Source organism: Galendromus occidentalis, unplaced genomic scaffold, assembly GCF_000255335.2.
Source record: "Galendromus occidentalis unplaced genomic scaffold, Mocc_1.1 scf7180000077435, whole genome shotgun sequence".
Classification (NCBI taxonomy): Eukaryota; Metazoa; Arthropoda; class Arachnida; order Mesostigmata; family Phytoseiidae; genus Galendromus; species Galendromus occidentalis.
Genome location: NW_003805423.1, coordinates 554,093 through 573,897, shown reverse-complemented (window position 1 = coordinate 573,897; position 19,805 = coordinate 554,093). Strand labels below are relative to the sequence as shown.

The 19,805-nt window shown below is 53.1% G+C and overlaps 1 protein-coding gene across 1 annotated transcript in view; it reads right to left on the bottom strand.

The window, feature by feature from the left end:
* LOC100908029 (calsenilin) overlaps positions 1-19,805 on the bottom strand; it is a 42,521-nt gene extending 22,716 nt beyond the window's left edge. The window contains exon 1 of the mRNA XM_029111342.1: positions 19,721-19,805. Coding sequence (XP_028967175.1) covers positions 19,721-19,805 — 85 coding nt within the window. The remainder of the gene's footprint in view (positions 1-19,720) is intronic.

Here is a 19,805-nt window from a genome sequence, read left to right as displayed (position 1 = left end):
CGGGAAGGAGGCATATTCTCGATTCAATGGTTACAATTCTCAGGCTGTCTGAGAGGACGTCCACGTTACTCAGAAAGTAGCAACCTCCGCGGACTCGATTGTACAAGGAGGCTATCGCCTCTGAACATCATTTAATCTCCTATCACTGAGGCTTCGACCTCGCACGATACGATTTCCTCCCCAGATGCTCTGATTCGGAGAATAATAATTTCCGGCGACTTGACGAGCTAGTCCGTCCCCTTTCGGAGGGCGTATTACGTGCCTCACCCGCAGCGACCGAAAATTTCAATTTCGCTTCTCCGCGTAGCGTTCGTGTGACTTTGCGGTCCGCCGAATCCCGACCGCAAGGAAAGGAAAATGCCGGGGCCAGCACGGATTTCGCCGCGTAATAGGTTCAGTCGTTGCGCTCCGTGACTTTGTCTGCTCGCTGGCAAAGAAAAATGAATAGACGCTCGTGCTTCAGAGCAGAGACGCGTGGCGGAACTCGCGGAACAACGAGATAATGCTATAATTCTAGCGACATTTGTCTTCTGGAGCTTATGTAGTCGCCGTCTTCGGCTATCTCGCGGAACGCTGTTTGTTTCGGCGATTCTTGAAAATTGATAGTTGACCTTGAGCATCTCGCGGATTTACTCATGGCGGGTCCAAAATGATTATGGGAAGCAGCGGGTGATCGGGAAGTCTGGGTGAATAAGGCCCCTTCTCTTGCTCTTGAACCTCGCGATTGTTCTCCAGAATGAGGACGTTCGAGTGCAGCGCTCTCGATTCCCTTGAACTTCCGCGTCTCGATGATTCCTTCCACCGCAATGCGATCCTTGAACGTTACGGGTTCGGTAAGGACGCCGCTGAACGTCTCGTTTATGCTCAAAGCTCCTGGTCCTGCTCCGGTCAAGAGAGCGCTTTTCCCCCTGCCGATATTTCTCCCTCAAGTCATTTCTCCCTCAGAATGTCTGTGGAGCAGCTGAACAAACAGTCGCGCTTCACGAGCGGATTGACTGAGGATTTATCAATTAACTCCCTCCGAAGTCTTGCCAGGAGTACGGGCAAACTGGTTTGCAGCGGCGCGGCGGTAAGCCAGTCGTCCAGTCGATCCCTCCGTCGCTCGTTCGTTCGGTCGGTCGGTCAGTCAGTGTGCGGCGGACGTGTTTGATGGATCGGCCGGAGCTCTAATATCGGGTTTCAAGACCACCGCTGATCCTCTTCTGGAAGCGACAGGTTCCCTTATCGGCGCGTCTCAATGCACAACGTTTAAGCATCTGCCGCCACGCCAAAACACTTCCCGCTGCGGCTCTGAGTTCTTAGGTGGCCTTCCAGGTGATATATGCTCGGGATCCTTTCTCAGTCAGCCCTTCGGTGACTTTTCCTTTTTTGTTCCTCCACTACCGGCTTCATATGAGAGCGGAGATGCAGTGGGTGCATTCATCTCAGGGAGCTCCAGCTCGCGAGACCTGAAGGTGTTTCTTCATTTATGGGATGTCTGCTGTTCAGGTTGAGCGTAGGAGGGACCTCAACCCTCCGCCTGGAGTTTGGTCTCGGGGATTCCCTGACGTCGGCTGGGGGGAAGGGAATAATTCCAGCTGGATATCCGGCAGCCACTTACACGTCGCCGGACTCGGCTGGTCGCCATGAATAATAATCAAAACGGTGAAAATGGTGGAGGGCGGAAACAAGTTCGCTGTGGAAAGGTTCGAGACCAATGCGCTACGGAAAAACGTACGGGAACGAGCGCTCTGGAGATGATATGGCTTTTGTGACGACTGTCGAGGACTCTCTGGGAATCCCTTCGGAATTCAAGCTCGTTCTTCGATACCGAGACACTGAGCAGTTGTCGATGGGACAGTAATAGCATGTTAGCCCAGCATGGAGAGACCTAGATAAGTGTCTCTGACAATGGGTAATGAGAGAGGACGCTCGGTATCGTACATAGAGAGAACACGATACGGATCGTGGAAGCCCATCCTTTGCTGTCTAAACGTCGGGTATCATCGTGCCTGGACGGTCCGTGTCGTGATCTATCGGAGGATCGATCCCACTCGCAGACTCTCGAAGTCCATTTTTTCTCGCTCTTGTCATCCTTTTTTTCCTTCATCAGCTCCAAGAAATACTGAACTGACAGCCTCAAGGGGACAAGTTCGTTTTTGTACCGATTCCACTTTCCCGTCTACCAGTCTCTCTGTCATTCATCCGCCTACGCGACGTTTCCCGAGTGGCTGACGGTCGTTCCGCTACGCCACGGAATGCCCCGGGATCAATTTTAATTAATGTCAGCTTTGAGCTTCAGTCGGGAACCCTTGTCTCCGTTTTCTTTCTGAGCGTAGCCGTTTGAACAGGAGTCGATAAGGATAGCTGAGTGGGTGGATAGAAGTATGTATGGATGAATGGCTCCATGGATGATTGACTTTCTGCCTGCCTCTATGCCTGGATGATGTCGGTGCTCGGGGAACGGGTGTTCCGCGCTCTCATCAAGGAACTCGAATCCTCCGATCGACGGTTCCGCTCAGAGAGAAGTCGAGAGTTTCCCGTGGGTACAGAAGTACGTCGGCGGTGAGACAGCCGCGGTAAAATTAGGTACGGGATTGTAATTGAAAGACTGCTCATACCTGGAACGGAGCAGCAGACTTGTTGCTGTATCAAAAACCATCGATAATTTGATTCAGCGGGCCTCTCTGGGGGAGGTCCGGCAGGAGATGACACTTTTTGCGTCTTGAAAAAACGGGCACGCTACCTGTTTGCCTCGTCCTTGTTTATTCGGGAAACATACTGCAAAGCTAAGGGTGTGGGCTACAGGCAACTCAGGGCTTACATCGGTGAGGCAGACCGACTTACGTACGTCAGGCTACGTTTTAAGCGAACAGGTGTCAGTGGTACGGATAGCGTCCGATCTCCTTCGACTTAGTGAAAGGTTCTCTCCATGGGTCAGATCCACGTCTCACCGACGAGCGACGGTGGGAAAAACACTCGGTCTAGCAGGTGAGCGAGTGAGGTCTGTAAGACCCTCGAGCCGCCCGCCTGTCATAAAGGGAATGCAAAGATACAGAAAAGGCGGAAAACGCATTACTATCCGAGCGCTTCGTCCGGAACGAGTGCGACAGAGCACTCTGTAAAGCTTCGAGTGCAGATTCAGAAGAGCCAATGAGAAAGTCCGAGAAATACGACGGGAATCCGTGCTAGCCGATCTGGGTACACCCTACACGGGAGAAGTTGCCCGCGATCGAGATCATCAGCAGGAGGGAAAAGCTCATTCTTAGTTCGATCGTTGGAGCTCGGCGAAACGAATGAACGCGGCTCAGATTTCAGCGAACCATTGTCCTCCGGAACTTCCGTGAAGCTACGGAAAATCAGTCGATAAATTGATGTCTCGACGCAGTGAGCGTTTCGGTCGCGAGGCCGATGCGGAGCAGGACCGGGAGAGTCTCCCATGAGGGGAATCTTTGCTCCGATCGAGGCTCGGGAAAACCTTAGGGGAAAAGAATGACGTACGACCTCACGAGCCTCCAAGAACCGAGAGGCCCAGCTGGGGAAATTCCGTCATTCGACGTCATTCCGGTTTGGCTTCCAGTTCTCTCCCTCCTTCTTAGTTTAGCAAAACAAGCTTCTCGAAGGGCAAAGGGGAATCTGCTTGATCACAGCACTTATTATCCCCGATGTGTGCCGCTGAAAACCGGTGGGAGGGATGAAGGCTCGACGGTGCGGGAGCTCGACGGCGCGGCGGCTCGATCGCGCTAACCCTTACCCTAGCGGGGAGTTTTCCGTCTCCTCTGGGAATGTCGGCCTCGCTCACTCCTTCGTCATGGAACACTTTCCTTGTTGACTGCCTGCACCTAAACTGAATTCCTTGATATATATCACTCACCCTCGACTGCCTATTCCGGGGAATAGCTTCGAGGACCGCTGACTCTTACTCGTTGCCGGAGGAACCCCGGCAATTCAACTACGGCGGAGTGGTCCGGTTTGACGGTCAGAACTTTCCGCAGCTAACCCTTCGGAAGCTTTTGTCATCATTCCGCGTGAATGGACGTTCTGAACTCTTCTCAAATCAGGCACCTGCGCCCTTGATCGGTTGACACCAGGAGCCGGGAGAGAAAGCTGTCGGCTGCGGGAATATTGTGAGCCCGCCTAGAGGAGACAACGAATTTCTCTCATAGCTCGGGTGGCAGGGACCGAAACTTTCAGGTTACATCAATATTCACGACCGGCTTCCAAGCTACGCTTCCGAGTCGTGGATAAAAGGCAACACGGAGTTTGAAAGGGGCCGCGAGCCCACGCGAAGATACCAATTATTCTAATTACGCCAGCTCTGCGAAACGTAGCGAATTCACTTCGTCGAGTAGCGCATCTTGTGTGTTGTGCTCTGGCGCTCGTAATCCCCTTTGCATACATACCGAAACGGCCATCCGCCATATCTGGCTGCATGAGCTGTCTCTCCTTTCCTTTGATTCATCCCTGGTCCTTCCGTCCGAGCATCCATTCCACGACCGCTAACTGAGTGTCACTTTTCCAGATGGCGACGGACACCGAACGCTGATTGTTCCATGGGGAACGCTCTCCGTAGCAGATTGCAACGCCAGAACCATAATACCCATTCGGCGCAGACACAGGTCTCGTAGCGTTGTTCCATTCGATAGTGCTGTGCAAGCGTTTTCCCCTCGACGATTGGACTGGCCGGGAAAACGAGAAGGATACGAATCCAAATCTGATCGCTAGGCTCTCGAAGCTCAGCTCCTTAGCGATTGCTCTCTCAAGGAAAAACAATCGGGAGGCGGAGCGTGGCAAAGACGAGAAGAGGAGAGCACCCTTCTGGAAGACGAATCTTCCGCGTGCATTTCCATGAGAATTCTCGGTCGGCTCGCGCTCCAAAGCTTGTAGAGGAGTCGTGAGGTGCCCGACGAGCTCTTTCCGGCCCTAGAGGGCTCGAGCATCGGCTCCGGACCCGTTCGTCCATCAACGGAAACATCCGGATCTAGACACCCTGGGCTGTTCCACCGGATGAAATGAACACGACGACTCATTCCTCGAGCGGGATCGTGGAAATTTTTATGGCGCTTCTGGCGTCCGGAATTCCACTTACTGGGCTGGCCCGCCGCTGACGGTACAATGTCTTGGAGAGTTTTTCTTTGTCGCGACCCAAGACGTTCGTAAGGCGGCAAGCGGCGGACGGCTTTCGAGGATCTTTCACGTCTCTCATCTCACCGCGCTTAGAGGATGCGAGAGTCTCGTCGTTGAGCCGCTATTCACGCGACATCCCTGAGACGGATTCTACCAGCTTTGACGGCATCGTGGCTTCCGCCCACTTTTGACATTTTAACGCGCTAGGATCGCATCGGGTGCTCGAGTACTGATTCACGCCTGGGAAATTCTCGTGTGCGGCTTCAAGTGAGCGCCAACGGTATCCTTACTGACTTGCGAGGCGAAGGCTGTACTGGTGGAGAGAAAAAATTGCCGCGTCTCCTAGAAATTCCGCGACCGGAATCCGCAACTTCTGCTAGAAGTGAAACTTTTCGCTTATTGGGACAAACAACGTCTCTGGAGTGGGCAACTTTTTCCTGAAATAAATGACTGTCAACCGAAGTGGGCTGAAACTTTTTTGAAACAAGTCTCTCTTTCCCTCTAACGAGCGGCGGTCAAACATTTTGTTTCAGAACAATGACCCCCTGCCAAGAGAAGAGTATTCATTCTATCGCGACGTTTGAGAAATTCCCCGCTCCCCTCTGGAACTGGAACAAACAGGACGCGCCATTATCTACGCCAATTCCCGCGAAAATTTCCTTCTGGCACCCGTTTCCCTCTTTCTCAAGAGGCTCCTTTTCCAACCCAACATTCGGAGTCAGAGCTTCTCGATTAGGGCACAAAATTCAATCGGGACCCCGGGGGAACCAGTGTGGGGCGTAAACAGCACAAGAAGATGTAGAAGAGGCCCCATGCCAGGCTGACGGAAGATTCCTTTGCCCGCGGGCGGTAGGCATTGATCGTTAGGTTAATTTTGTCTCGGAGATAATGAAAGCATCTGAGGCTTTGACGCCGAGCTTTTTCCCATTTCGCGATCCCCAAGCGCGAGTAGAGATGGTTTGATAAGTGAGCCTGAAGCCATGATTCTCAAGTCATCCTCTGTGGGGATTCCCGGGGAGAGAGATCCCCCCTTCGCTTTTCTAAGGCTTTTTTCGATGAGCGAGGCTGGAACAATTGTTTAGATACAGGAAAACGCGGCGAATGCTACCGCGACGTGATTTCTATTCTCTTCCGTCTGAAGGCGACACAATCCGCCTACTCGTTCGGCCGTGTTTCTGTTGTTTCCTCCGGTTGTCTTCTGTCCATGTAGGCCGTGCATTGGCTGTCAAGCACATCCGCAACGGAGATGCCTGCTCGCGGCGCATCTCAGGGGAGAAGCGTGAGGGGCCGAGAGAGATACGAGCACGGAGCGAGCGGTCGATACCGTCACCGATACTTGAGCGAGTCTCACGGCAGGAATCAGGGTCCGCGCGCCACGCAATCGAGACGGGACGAGGCTCCGATTCGTCCGATCGCATCGCAATATGTTCGCGGTCGGCGATTGACATGTATCTCAATGAGGACATTGGATGACACAATCGATTTGAGGAGAACCGCCGATTGACTTCCACCGTCCTGGTTCCCCATGCGCTTTCCGGTGACCGTGTCGCGGTGAGGAAACGGGGTTCTTGCCTCGAGGAGGAAATCGCTAATTCGCTCGGACTTCGACGGGAGAACGTTCCCGCTCTCGAAATTTCGAACACAGTCTCATCGCTTCCTCTCGAGCTTCGCCTTTGCAAGATTTCACTTGTGACTTCTCCTTTCGAATACGTGCGCTTGCGTACGAATGGCTCAGAAGAAAGATCGCGGAGCAACGCACCCGGCAAAACACATGACGTGTCTGTTTTGCGTCTGGGAGAGCAGGGGCACGATATGACCACAGACGGTCTGGCTGGCTTCCTGATGGAAGTTCTCTATCCGAGAATTTCTCGGGAATAACTACGTTGAGCCAGTTGGCTTTACGACGGTCGCCAGAGGGTATTTTGCTACCAGAGCAGATGAAACTTCTTCATATTCACAGAGGATTCCTCGACGCGCTATCCGAGCAGCTGTAATACGACGGAACGTGCAGGCACAGACCACGCTGATAGAGTCCAATCAGAAAATGCTAGAGTCCGTGTTTATTCCAGTGCGATCCGTGCGGCTGCGATGCAGCTAAACCGAGCTCCATAGCTCGGTATCGGATTCTCTCATCCAATCACTATTTTCTCGGGTAAGACGCTCGCTCAGGCACCGCGGAGTGGTCTAAGAAGCGGTACTTCAATCCCATGTAGTGCAACGGCAATCTCTCGCGCATATCCTGAGAAACTTATAATGCCCAAAGTTTCGATGAAGAGATAGACGAATCTCCCAGTAGGCGTGTGTGAGCCAACAACGTTCAGCTGCCCGTCCATGAGTCTGTTGATGCGAGTTCAGTAATTTGGAGACGCCCGTCCAAGTATTCGCCTTCGTCGAGCCGGCGAGAGGAGGTCGGGAGCCCACCGATATCAAATCCGTAGAAAAGACTCGTTCTCGCCTGGATTCCGAATGGAGAGTTTTTCCCTCATCCGGAAGCACGATCCCCCTCTGACTCGGAGTATCCGTCATGTAACTCGGACAGGCATCCGATCCCCGGTGATGGGTCGCTGCCCTCCGTGAACGAAGAGCGATGGTTGCAACCACTCAAGTTGGCTTACACACGTGCCGACCGGAGGAAATGAATTTAGTCATTCGTATTAATGGCACAGTTGTACTCAGACTGCAGCCGATGACTGCGTTCCAAGCGGAACGCGACGAAAATTTTTAGATCGCAGCGACGGGCTCGGTCGCCGATCCATCTCTTCCGATGGAGCGATTCCTCTCGGAAAAAATCCCCTATTCCGTTCCCACCAACTTCCAGTCGCCGTAGAGCCGATAGCTCCGCCCTGGGAGGAGAAAAACACCCGAAGACCGCCAAGCGGATTAGGGGGCGAACATACATTACACTTGAGCTTATAGCGATATATCCGAAGTCGTAGGATAGTCGAGGGATTTGCATGAGCTGGGAGATACACTGACAACAGAGTTCTGCATACATTCAGCGTTAACCGCAACGATCGACTGAACAAATTGGAATGGCCTTGAAGACGGCGACGAACAGCTAACATTTTCACGGGCGTTCCAGACAAAGGAAAAACGCGTCTAGTCTCATTACGGTCCGTCGATGTCGTTCGAAACGGAAATCAATGTTGGCAAACTTTTGTTTTTCGACGCTCCGGGCAGTTTGCCTCCGTTTTGCTCCACGATCCGCGTCCCGGAGGCCATGGGGTTGCCGTTTCTCTCCCAGTTGCTCGGAGCTGCGAAGACTCCTGCAAGTCACTCCGCCGAGTTGCTCCAGGGCACAAGAGACAGTTTGCTGTGCCAACATCAGCTTAGTCTATCTGTCGAACGTGTCCATCATCTTACGGGCCCGCGGCACCAGCCTCTCTCACTTCTGGTTCGACCAGGGAGCACGTCACGGATGGAATCATCTCATCACAAACTCACGTCGGGATTCGTGCTCGCCAAAGGTCAAGCCAACAATCAAGAACGGAAACACCAGCGGTCTCTAATTCAATATAGAGGTGGACGCCAAGGCTTCCCATCGATTTGATTTTGGAATCACTCAACCGAGAGCTTCCATGGAGGAGGCATTCAGTCCTCGTGTATCGAATCCACGGAATACCGGAGACTACCGCAAGGAATCCAAATCTCGTCCGCACGAGGACTCGCTCTGGCATTGCCCTACCGAAGTCTGAGGTCGCGCTCATAGAGGAAGGTACGCCAGGTACCCGAAAACGATGGATCGTGCGCGAGGCACACTCAGCCAGATCGAACCGGGAGTAAGGATTCCACGCTTCAGCTATGAATCATCGTTCTTGCTCGCTCGCGGGCTTGAACGATGAATTTCAAGAAGATCCCACAACGAGCAGGAGAATGAGTTTTCAGGAAATGGACCACGGAAGAAAACGCGAAATTCATCACCTATCATAGCCGCTCAGCACCCTCTAGATCTGGACCGTATTCCGGAACAGAGGAGAACGTTCCCCTGCAAACACCATTTGAAGAAGTTTTGAGCATTCTGTTGAGGAAACTAGCGCAAATATTTGAGCAAGAAGCTCCAGCGAGAGTTGGGAAGGTTTCGGTCGGCTTCGCACCACCCGCTGCTCAGGAGATATGCTCCATGAACGAGAACTTGGATGTCCCAAGCGGCGTCCGTCCAAAGCCGACGAGCACCCAACTGCTACCGCTCCGCTCGGTCGCTCAGGAGCAGCAGGGGTACGACAAGCCACGGCGTAAATATTACGCCACTTGTTATAAATTAATGAACACTGACTACGTCGTTAAATGCTGGTGTTCGGCTGTCGGCATTCCAGAGCGACGGAATAACAGCGATGCGGAACACCTGTGCTGCTGAGCCGAACTTCGAGAGCGGAAGAGAAGAATATTTCCCTCGGAGGCACATCTCGCCCTTCTCAGGAAAGCGAGTAGATTCGGATATTGTTTGCCCGTCCGCATCTCTGTGAGCTTGGCACCTGATTCCCGGCGCGATTCTCCGCTGCGTCCCTCGTGGAATATGAACGAGATCCGTCGTCGATGTTTTCTCACGCTTAGAATAACAAAGAGCTCCCTCCTGATCATGCAACTAGTTTGAACCAATATTGTGCTTGAGTATATTTTCGCCGCTATCAAGGGATCAGAGGGATTTCAAAGGGTTATCCTAAGGCCGCGCTGGAACCGAAGGTCGACGAGAGAGCATTCAAAAGGAACACACGATACGAGATTATATCCTCCGACCGTCGCTCCCTCGTCCGATAGATAAAATCCGGGGCATCCTATTAGTTTCAAGGAGGGAACCGGTGGGAACCTCCAACCGACGCACAATCTGTCCGAGTGTTTACTGCTTGCTCGGGCCGCCTTATCTCCCGGAGCCGTACGGTAGTCGCAGCGAGGCCGAGAGTCGGTCGGGCACAGTGATGTGTGAACGTTAACTGACTTCTGAAATGATGATAATGAGTCGCTCTCTGGGGCAGATTTGTAATCTATGGATACACATCCGCTATTCAGTACGTGCAACGTAGACGATAATTGTTCCGCTAATAACGTTCACAATTACCCAATGGAAATCGTCGGACCTCCTCCTCTCCCGCCCACGGTTATCAAAGGCACGAGCATCGTTAATGTTTTCCGCCTTCCCTACCGACGGTAAGCCAATTTTCGTTGTCCCAACCTCCAGGTTTCCCCCTCACAGTTCGGGAAAAGACGCGTGCGTCCAGCGGAAAAGCTCCACTCATGAGTAGTGAGAGGAGAGCTGGAGAACTCTTCCGCTGAACACCGACGGAACTCCGAGTTTTCTTGGCACCCTCGAAGGAAACACAAACAATGTATGCTGACACGAAGCCTCGAGGTGTCAAACGGAACGGGGGAGAGATCATTATTGTTGTCGCTCGATGAATTCTTCCCTCGGAGCTTCAATTTATTCCTCGAGTCGGAAATCACGGCTCCAGACTCCGAAGTCGAGACCCAGACATCGGAGCCAATCGGGCTCGGTCGGGCAACGATGTTCTTTCCGTCTGTTGCTTACGTCGTCGCACGTAGATTCGATTGACGGCGAGCTGCGTCTCCTTTTCCGCATGGACGCTTGCGAGTAGGTACATTCAGCCGGACCGTCCGCTTGTCCGAGCTAGCCGTCTAAGAGACCAGCCAAGATAGCAATTGGAACTCTTTGTTGGACGTCTATGAATACGAGAGAAGGGCGACAAATTCCCTTTTCGCGACGTAAATCCTGCAATCGAGCCCCTTATTCCGCTGCCAATGCTACGCTTGGAACACAAATAGGCGTGGGTACGCACCCTGATACTACGCAGAGCTGCGGGCGGAGAGTTAGAGCTGCCGTATACGCTGATGATCCGCGGCAGTTTTCGGGTGCTTCCCGCCTGGAGTTCTGATGCCGATGCGAATATTTCAACTTTGCTTCCGATGGGGATCACTTCGAGCGATATCGCGAAACGCAGGAAGATTTCCGCTGCCATCAGTTTTCTCTGTGGTGACAATGGGTTCGCGTGGAGGTTATGGCGGACGGGTGAGCGCTCGCTCCCGAAAAGGGACCGGCTCGCATATTCAGCAGATGATGAGCGAACCACATTTCCCACATGCGCGGAAAGAGGAGAATTCATTTTCTTCTGTTATGTTCTAGGTTCGAGCTGTAGAGAGAGCAGATCTCGCCAAAAGCTCTGCCTTCGATATTCAGATGACTACCTCAGGTGTGTATATCAAGCCTCGACGATGGATTCGACAGATGCCGAGAGCGCTTGCAGGGAGCGCATAAAGCGCATCACTCGGGTCGCCGAGTTCTCGGAAAACTTCGCCGCGCGAAGTTGCGAGCATCCCGCTTAGAGAAACCTGTCGGCCTCCCCGACAGGAGAGTCGAGATTCATCGAAGTCAAATGTTCCGCGAACGCGAACCCTTTCCCGATGGATCGATCCGGGCTCGCGGGAAACGAGGAATAGATGGAGGTTTCGATTGATCGATTCAACTCGGAGACTCTCAGGAGGAGCGCCAGAAAGATGCTCGCGCTGTCTCCTAATTCAATTCGAAAGCAATTTCTCTGATTGTGTCTACGAAAAGTCGGTGGACCCTGTGCCACAGGCTCTTCATTCAATCAGGCAAGGGTATCGTCACCATCACACTGTGGAACGAGAAAGTTTCTTCCCGGAACTTTGCTCCACAGCTCCTTCGAGGTTCTAGCGCAGCGATACGAGGTCTTCTTTGAATGAGACCGCGAATCGGAAACCGGAGTTCTGGAAGTTTTTGGAATGTCGAGTTCCTCTCCATCGACTGCCTTGTTGCGGTGCGCGCTTGATGCAAGTTTCAACGGAAGATAATGCTTGACCTTGACCTCCCTCTATATATTGAAACGGCGCTAGTGGTGCGGGATTATTGTCTTACTATATATCTCTGTAAAAGGCTGTTCGGTATGGGAATGAAGAATCTTTGCCAGCGACCTCCGTCCTTCCTTACAATATCAATGACTCCAACCTAATCTCTCGGTGGAAAACCAGGATATCCGGGGAAGAGCTCGCAGTTTTGCAGAGGACATGAATGCTGCTCATGCGCACAATCAATTTCGTGGGTCTTTGAAAAGCTCGCCAAGCAATACGGAATCTCGAAGTTGAGCAGGTTCTGTCTCCCCGGGCTTCCGTCAAGGGAGAATCAGCCTCGATATCCCGACAGATCCGGAATCTCGGGATTCGGAGCTCCGATTCAGCAGAGCTCTGCGGTGTAGCTCTGGTTATTTTTTTCCCCTTTAGACCTCTTCAGCTCCCGGGGAATTCACTCTCCGAGGGGAACATCCGTTCAAAAGCTTTGCCTACGGCTCGACTCCGACCCGAAACTCGAGCACGGTTGTTTCGTGCTTTAGCTTTACCGGAGGAAACAAGACCGGGATTACGATCGCCCTTAGGAATTCGGAGCGTTGGGCGACTCGAATCCATTTTCCGTTTCCTGGTTCATTCATAGATCATCGGATGTTATTGGAGAAGCCTCACGGCGCACCGAGAAGAAGCAATTGACAGCACATCGTTCCCTGTCTTTTTCCTGAAGACAGCCGTTCCACGCCTCCCGAAGAGAATAACATATCGGATGAGGGCGCCTTCTCTCGATGTACGATCTCCACCGAAACCGATGAACATGCATTCTTGCTTCTCACGCTAAAATCCCAATGCGCTCGTCGTTCTTGCGGTTCGAGCACTAGGATACGAGCCGACGTTCCGAGGAAAGGAAACTGCACAGCATACTCGAGCTCGAATATAGTGATCGTATACCATCAGAGAAAGTTCAGTATTGATATTGATGGGTACAAGCCGCATGCCGGTGTTCGGGCGGCACTGTCCATGTATCGGCATCTGCTTCCAGGAATAAAAGCACGCGTCTGACAGCTCGGAACTGAATAGGAATCGCCGAGTGGAACAATCGGGCGTCTGATTTATAACCGGCGAAACGGCCGAATCCTTGAAGCGATCTGAAGCCTAGTTAGCCGCAAGGTTCGCGTAGCCTCCTCGATTCCCTGTCGATGCTGTGTCGAGTTGGAGGTCGGGGGGTGCTGCATAGAGTCGCAGAGACTACAGACCTTTTCCCCGGAATCCTCAAACGAAAGCCGAGGGTAGAGCTCTCGAGCAACGTCCGTCTGGGCTTCAGCGGGAAAACCTTCTCGCCACGTGCTGGCGAGGCCTCTTGTAGCTAGATGGGGAGAAATGGAAAGAGATGGAGTCTTCCATGGAGATCACGAGAGAACGATCTGATCGAGACCAGTCGCCGATTAGAGTTTCCTCAGAGAAACTTGTACAGAACTTTTCAGGAAATGGTCGAGAACTCGCCGCCGAAGACCATTCGAGCTCGCATCTTTCGCGTCGTGATATGCTTGCCGCATCCCACGAGAGCAATGCACCCTTGGGGGAGGAAAGGGAACTTAAATACAGAGTATTACACCCATAAATTAGAAACGCGCCAAACGGAACAGGAATGCCCAGACTCCTGCTTCACCCAAACCAGCCTTTCCAGGATCACTCCGCCGCTTCTTTAACAGTTTGTTGGTCGAGTCGCTCGCTCGCACTCGATGATGAATCGCCGGTCCGGCAAACCCCCTGAGAAAGTCAGACTTTCCTGGAGTCTAATCGCGAGGCGGTGCATGACCATCACAAGTTCCTTCCGGACATCCTCCGAGAGCGGAACTTTCAGCCATTGGGAGCAGATGGCTCGCGGAAGACGCGAACGGCGAGCCGATGAAACGAAGCGAATCTGGCCATTGAGCAGGAGTGCGAACGGCGAATTCCCGCGTAAGTTCCGCTCGTAGACCTAACCCTCGATTTCGAAATTGCTCGAGTACCCGTTTGTGCTGCAATTCTTTAGCGACCTCCCATTCATTCTCCATCCACTTACGTTATTTCCGCATGGGACCCGCCCGACCCCTCGGCCCATGTTGAAAGGATGGAATTCCAGAATTTCAGCTTCCTCTCTCTCTCTCTCTCGACGTCCGCGAGAGCGATATCTGAAGCTGCAGGCGCCTGTCCCGCGGACGGTCGGTGGGCTGTCTCGCGGGCTGGCTGATTCGCTCGTCCGTCCGTTTATAGTTCACTCCGTACGAATGTATATGTGGTCCCCCCGGGAAACCTCACCCTGAGGGTTTGTCTATCTGGCAGTTGTTCCATGGGTGAATCCGTCCGACTGCACGCTCCGTAGCTGACGGGCTCGCACATTAGTTTGCTGGGCCCGACTCTGTCTCGCTGAGGTTCTAAGTTTATGAAAACCCATAGAATAGAAGCTCGGCGGAGGGAACTTGACCAATTCAAAGCTGCCGGATGCTCGCCGGGCAATCTGACATTACATCCAGTAAGATAAGGCGTAGAGCGAATTGCGGGAGAGATCCACGAAGAAACTCGAGTAATTTACTGAGTTCCGCAGTGAGAACGATAGGATAAGCGGCTTTCCGCGAAAGCGTTCTCCGCTATTTCTACTGCGCTGACCAGAGGTCTGGGCCCTCACAATCATTGTCTCGAATGTCAGCAATCATCGTGTGAGCACAGTGAGGGGACTCCATAAATTTCTTATGGCTCACTGAGCCGTTCCGAACACTAGCGTATTATCTGACCGAGGGGCAACTTGCTTACTGTCGTTCGTTTCTCTTCCGAAGTCTTGCTCCGACGACCAGGGTCGTTGGCCGCTCCACGTTCTCAGAGCCACTCCCAAGCTGCATTGACAGTCGTCTGCCGCTCATATGGGCAGGATTTCACCCCGGAACCTTCAAGCTCTTCGGCTGCCTGTCGTCGACGGTCCGCGGCATTCCAACGCGAAGGTGCTCCCGCAGAGGATCCTCATGCCACGTAAATGCCACGTGAACGAATGAGCGAGACGGCACAACGATAGACCGGAGGGAAATGAAATTGAAAAGCTCACAACCGGACCTCGGGAGCTTATTCCCCATCAGCCAGCGCTACTCTGTTTATATGTTGCCTTATCTATTCCGCTCAACTAGTCGGCCCTCAAGCGTGAGCTCTGAGTACTCGTCCCTCCTGGCGCTGTTCACGGGCTCCGAACGGAACACGCCCCCACAAGGGAAGCTGGGGAAACCCATCGGGTGGTTCTGCTCGGAGCCACAGTCGTCGGTAGAAGGAGCCCACCAGGACTTCAGCTTCCAGATGGAAGTCCACGTCTGGTCGGGAGCAATCGATGTGTATTTTCTCCGGTCTTGAGCGATTGGCTATCGTTGCCTGCCATTTCTTTCTCCTTCATTCCAATTCTCTCCGACCATGTCCGAGGACGACGCCTCACTTCCTTTGAGCTTGCTCATTGTGCCGCTGTTATCTCCCGATGTAGCGACTGCCAGCTCCAATACCGCTGTTCCCCCCGCTGGATTCGTTTGGCGGCTTTCTCCTGACCGCAGAGCTCCTGATGTGCACACGCAGACTGCAGCTCACACGATGGCTGAACGCAGGGACCGACCGATAGATGGATGGGAAAGCACGTAAGTGAAGCAGAAGCATTCTTGCTCGTCCAATCGTGGGTCACTTCGACTGGGATCACTTCGGCAGACAAGTCGTTCACCACTGTAAGGGACTCCTCCGTTCTCGGCTCGTTTCCGCCGAAATTTCGGTCTCGCGTTACATCAGTGTAACGAACTGGAATTTTTCGGCGGTTCCCCGAGTGACTCTCCCACCAAAAGTTCTCGATTCCATCCATGGAGCAGCAGACTCGTCTCCATGGAAGCCGCATCCTGTACGGCGGCGGCTCGAAGATTGATGAATGCAGAGGAATCCATGGCCCGACGGAACGCGAACAAATGTTCAACGGAAATGGTGATGATGACCTCTGAACGCATCCGTCTGATGCGGCGCCGTCGGTCGGCCTAACCAGCTACAGGTTCCGAGCTTCTGACCGACCGATTGGGAGTCCGTTGCGACATGTTCTATCTTCTCGCTTCGAGATAATGGGAGGAGGGGAGATTTCGGGATACATCTATGAGGTAGGTTGGCGGGCGCGGGCGGACGGGCTGGCTGGTGGGAGGGGAGACCATCGGCGCCACCATGGAGACGATTTCCAGGCAGCTCGGCGGATGGGGCGAGCAAGTGAGGAGATCGTAGGACGCGGGAGAAGATGAAACGAACGAGTAAAAAGCGAACATGGGAAATGAGAAGCCGGAGCCTCAGGTCAGAACCATTTGGCTTTTCATCACCATCATCAGAGAATCATCAGCAGGAGAGGAAGACGGAGAACTCGACGACGACGACGAAGAAGACGGACAGAAGGCAGCGAGAAAAGCACTTGCTCTTGCTACCCTCACTCACTTAGTTTCCGCTCGTTCCTCCATCGTTGAACACCCGTGATGTTCTGAGAGAACAACTGTTGCAGATCCGACATCCTCACGGGCCGTTAGACAGGGTAAGACCAACGGGACTCGGGCGGACATACGCACTGCGAGACGAGCCGCCGCCGGACGAACATAAAGATGGGACGATTGGTCGGAGAGAGATTCGAGCGACAATACTGTCGCTCCCACCAAGAGAAACGAGGCGAGGAGTTCCGGATAGTCGACAGACAATTTCTCACGCACTCGAAAGTTCAAGCCCGCTTCCTCGCGCCCCGTCCCACCTGGCGATCCACCCATTCATGCGTGAGAAGAATGAAACCGAGACCTTGGAAGAGTCCGAATATTCTCGATTCCTCCTGTTCTCCAACACCTCTGAATACTGCGCGGGCCGCAGCGTTGAATGACAAGTCCAAGGATTCGAGTCAGCATGAAATCAGACAATCGAGGAGCTACGAGCCGGTCGGGTCACAGGTGGGAACCGATACGAAATTCATTTGGGAGAACTCCGAACTCGGGGGAGACGGAACGATTCGTTGATCCTGCACGCCGTCATTCCGACCGAATAACGATCAGATTTGGGGTCAATGCAGGCGATCAGACTACAGATTGAATCGAGATAAACGTTTTAGCGACCGCGCTCACTATTCGCTTTATGAGGGGAGCAAGTTTCTGCCCAGAAGAGCTGAACGTACGCGAGCCCATATGTTGCGTACACGTAGCAGCAGAGTTAGTATGCCATGCATCAATAAATGGGCCTAACACTCGTTTGAGACCACCAGCTAACCATACGAGCAGTCAGCGAAGTAACGGCAGAGCGCCCTCCCTATGGAAATTGTATTGAGCTCGGCTCGTGAAGCTTTCGCTACCTTCTGCATTGGATGCACTCTCATCACAGAAAGCCAGGCCAGGCATGAGACGATTGTAAGCGAACACTTGTTCCATCGATACCGTTCCCCATGGCATATTCTTCATGGATTGTGATTCTCCTAGAGGGAATCCCGTCGATGCGGATATTGTGTAGGAATTCACTGGATGAGGGAAAACCGCGTCAGGACGGACGGGATTCCGGGATATTCGCCTCTTGAATGACCCGAACCTGCTCACTGAATGGCTCTCCTCGAAGCCTTATGCGGAAAACAACATCGGACTCCAGGCCCTAGGAAGACTCAAAACGCCTTTCCCGCCGCTCCGAATGTCCCAGAGCGACTCGGCCCCGCTGATGGGAACGATCGCTCCTCGTCCTTCGAGCTATCCGATTCAGTCAACATATCACATTGCCTTCGCGGAATGCCGCGACATCGATAGGAGCCGAGACTCTCCCCAAGGAGGCTGAACGAGGAATACGCGGGAGGGGCGGACGGATCATGCCCTCATTTGTGTCGGTGCAGAACTTCGGAATGAGACATGTTCTATTCCTCGCTATCTTCCCGAGAGCCGAGCCGGCGTTCGAAGATTTTGAAAAATATCTCGAACTCTGCGCTTCCGCTCCCTCGGAAGTTTCCTCCTCTCCATTCCGGCTTAGATCTTCGATTAGCTGTCGGCGCGAGAAAAGAAGCCTCGCTGGGAGGTACATTATAAGAAAATATAGGGCGACCAGAGCATGGCAAAAGCAGTGAACTGTCCCCGCTCCCCTCTCTGTCGGCACACAATGCGAAAAGCGCCGTAGGCAAATGCGGTGCTGCCCGCCGCCATAATGTTTCCAGCCCTAGATGGAGAAGATTATCTACGCGCGCCGTCGGAACATCTTCGCTTCGAAATTACAACCGACCGCCGAGTCTGTGTTTCTGCTTTTCGCTTCGATTCCTGCTGCTCGGCTCGGGCAGATCCGAGGACACCGGCACGATTGCGAAACTTGATTCCTCGGAGAGACCTCAGAAAAGACTGTGTTTCGTTGCCAAGGGCGTCAAAGTACAGCTATGTTGTACTTTCTGGACTTGACGCGGAGCTCCGGCGAGGCACCCTCGGATGATGAATCGTTAAACAATGAAGCAGATCCGATGATTGGATCGACGGTGCGGTGCGTCTCCCGAGAAGCGGATTCCCGAATCTTCCCCGACGACTCCCCGACTCCCCCGCGGCTTCCAGCGATACGGGCAGTGTCGTTTTCCACCTGTGAGACCCCGATCCGCGGGAACATTCGGCTGGACGGACTTCAATAATTTGAGTGGGTGCGTTCCCCCTTAGCGTTCTGAGAGTCTTTATAGTTGACATGATTGTCAAGTGCCTCGACGCGGGAGCAACCTTCGCCAGAGTCGTCCACTGGATCGAGATTCCAATACTGACGTTAAAAATTCGGTTTTTCCCAAGGCTCCGCTATTTCCAGCTCCTCTGCGTCCGTCTTCTCGACGGAGGAGCGAGAACTGAGAATAGCAACCCCGGAGTACCGGCGAAGAATTCCAGAACAGACCTCGCTCCTCGATCGAGTCTCGACAGGGTACATATAAATAATATTTATTCCCCGTGACAGCCTGGATCCACTCTCGGCTGAAACATTCACGACGACAGGAATTCCGCCGCAGCTCTGCCGATCCGAGATCCGACTACTTTCTTAGATGCCACGTGTTGTTTATTTTCTCGAATCGTAAATTATTTTCCAGCGCTGACAGCTGTCTCTGGCATCCCACGTCAAGAAATGTATGATGAATATAATGATGGTGGTCATGCCGGGCTTGCAGCCAGATCCGGCTCATCAGAAGACCCTTCCGGCCCGAGACGACTCGCGCTTCCGTTGCAAACGTTCCGCGAGGGGCGGACCATTCTGCCTTCCACCCTGGCACAGCCAAAACCGCCGCAGCCGCCATCATCAGCATCACCTCTGCGAGTATCTACTTTTAAACAACTCGCTCTTCCTGAATATTTTCCGTCCGTGCAACAGGCCTGTCATGGACGGCTGACCGAGCGCCTGCTTCCACACAACTCTCACCTTCCCCCTAGTTGGATGGCGTCTGCGACTCAACGCTTCGAGATGACACTTCCTCTTGCGAGCATGAGATGAGTCGGGAGGGGTCAACTCATCGGCTGTCTCGGCAGTTCGATGACAAGCTCGGAATCTCTCTCAAATCACCGAGTTAGTACCCATCGACATCGAATCATCCGAGCGTCGCAAGCGACAAAGCGACGCTTCGAAATCGAAATTAGACGTTGAGAATGAATTTCGCGATCGAGATGCGCCGCACGAACGAGGAATCAGTGTCAGTCGAGTCATGCGGTCTGTGCATGATGATTCGATGCGTCGCCTCGCTTCCAATACAATTATTGGACTCGAGGCTCTCTGCAGTGGAAAGACGACTACGTAACGACTGAGTTCAACTTACGTGATCTTCCTCCTCGTAGGAGTACGGTGGGTTTCACTCCTTTGAAAAGTCCGGAGAATCCCATGTATATCGAAGCGAGAGCCAT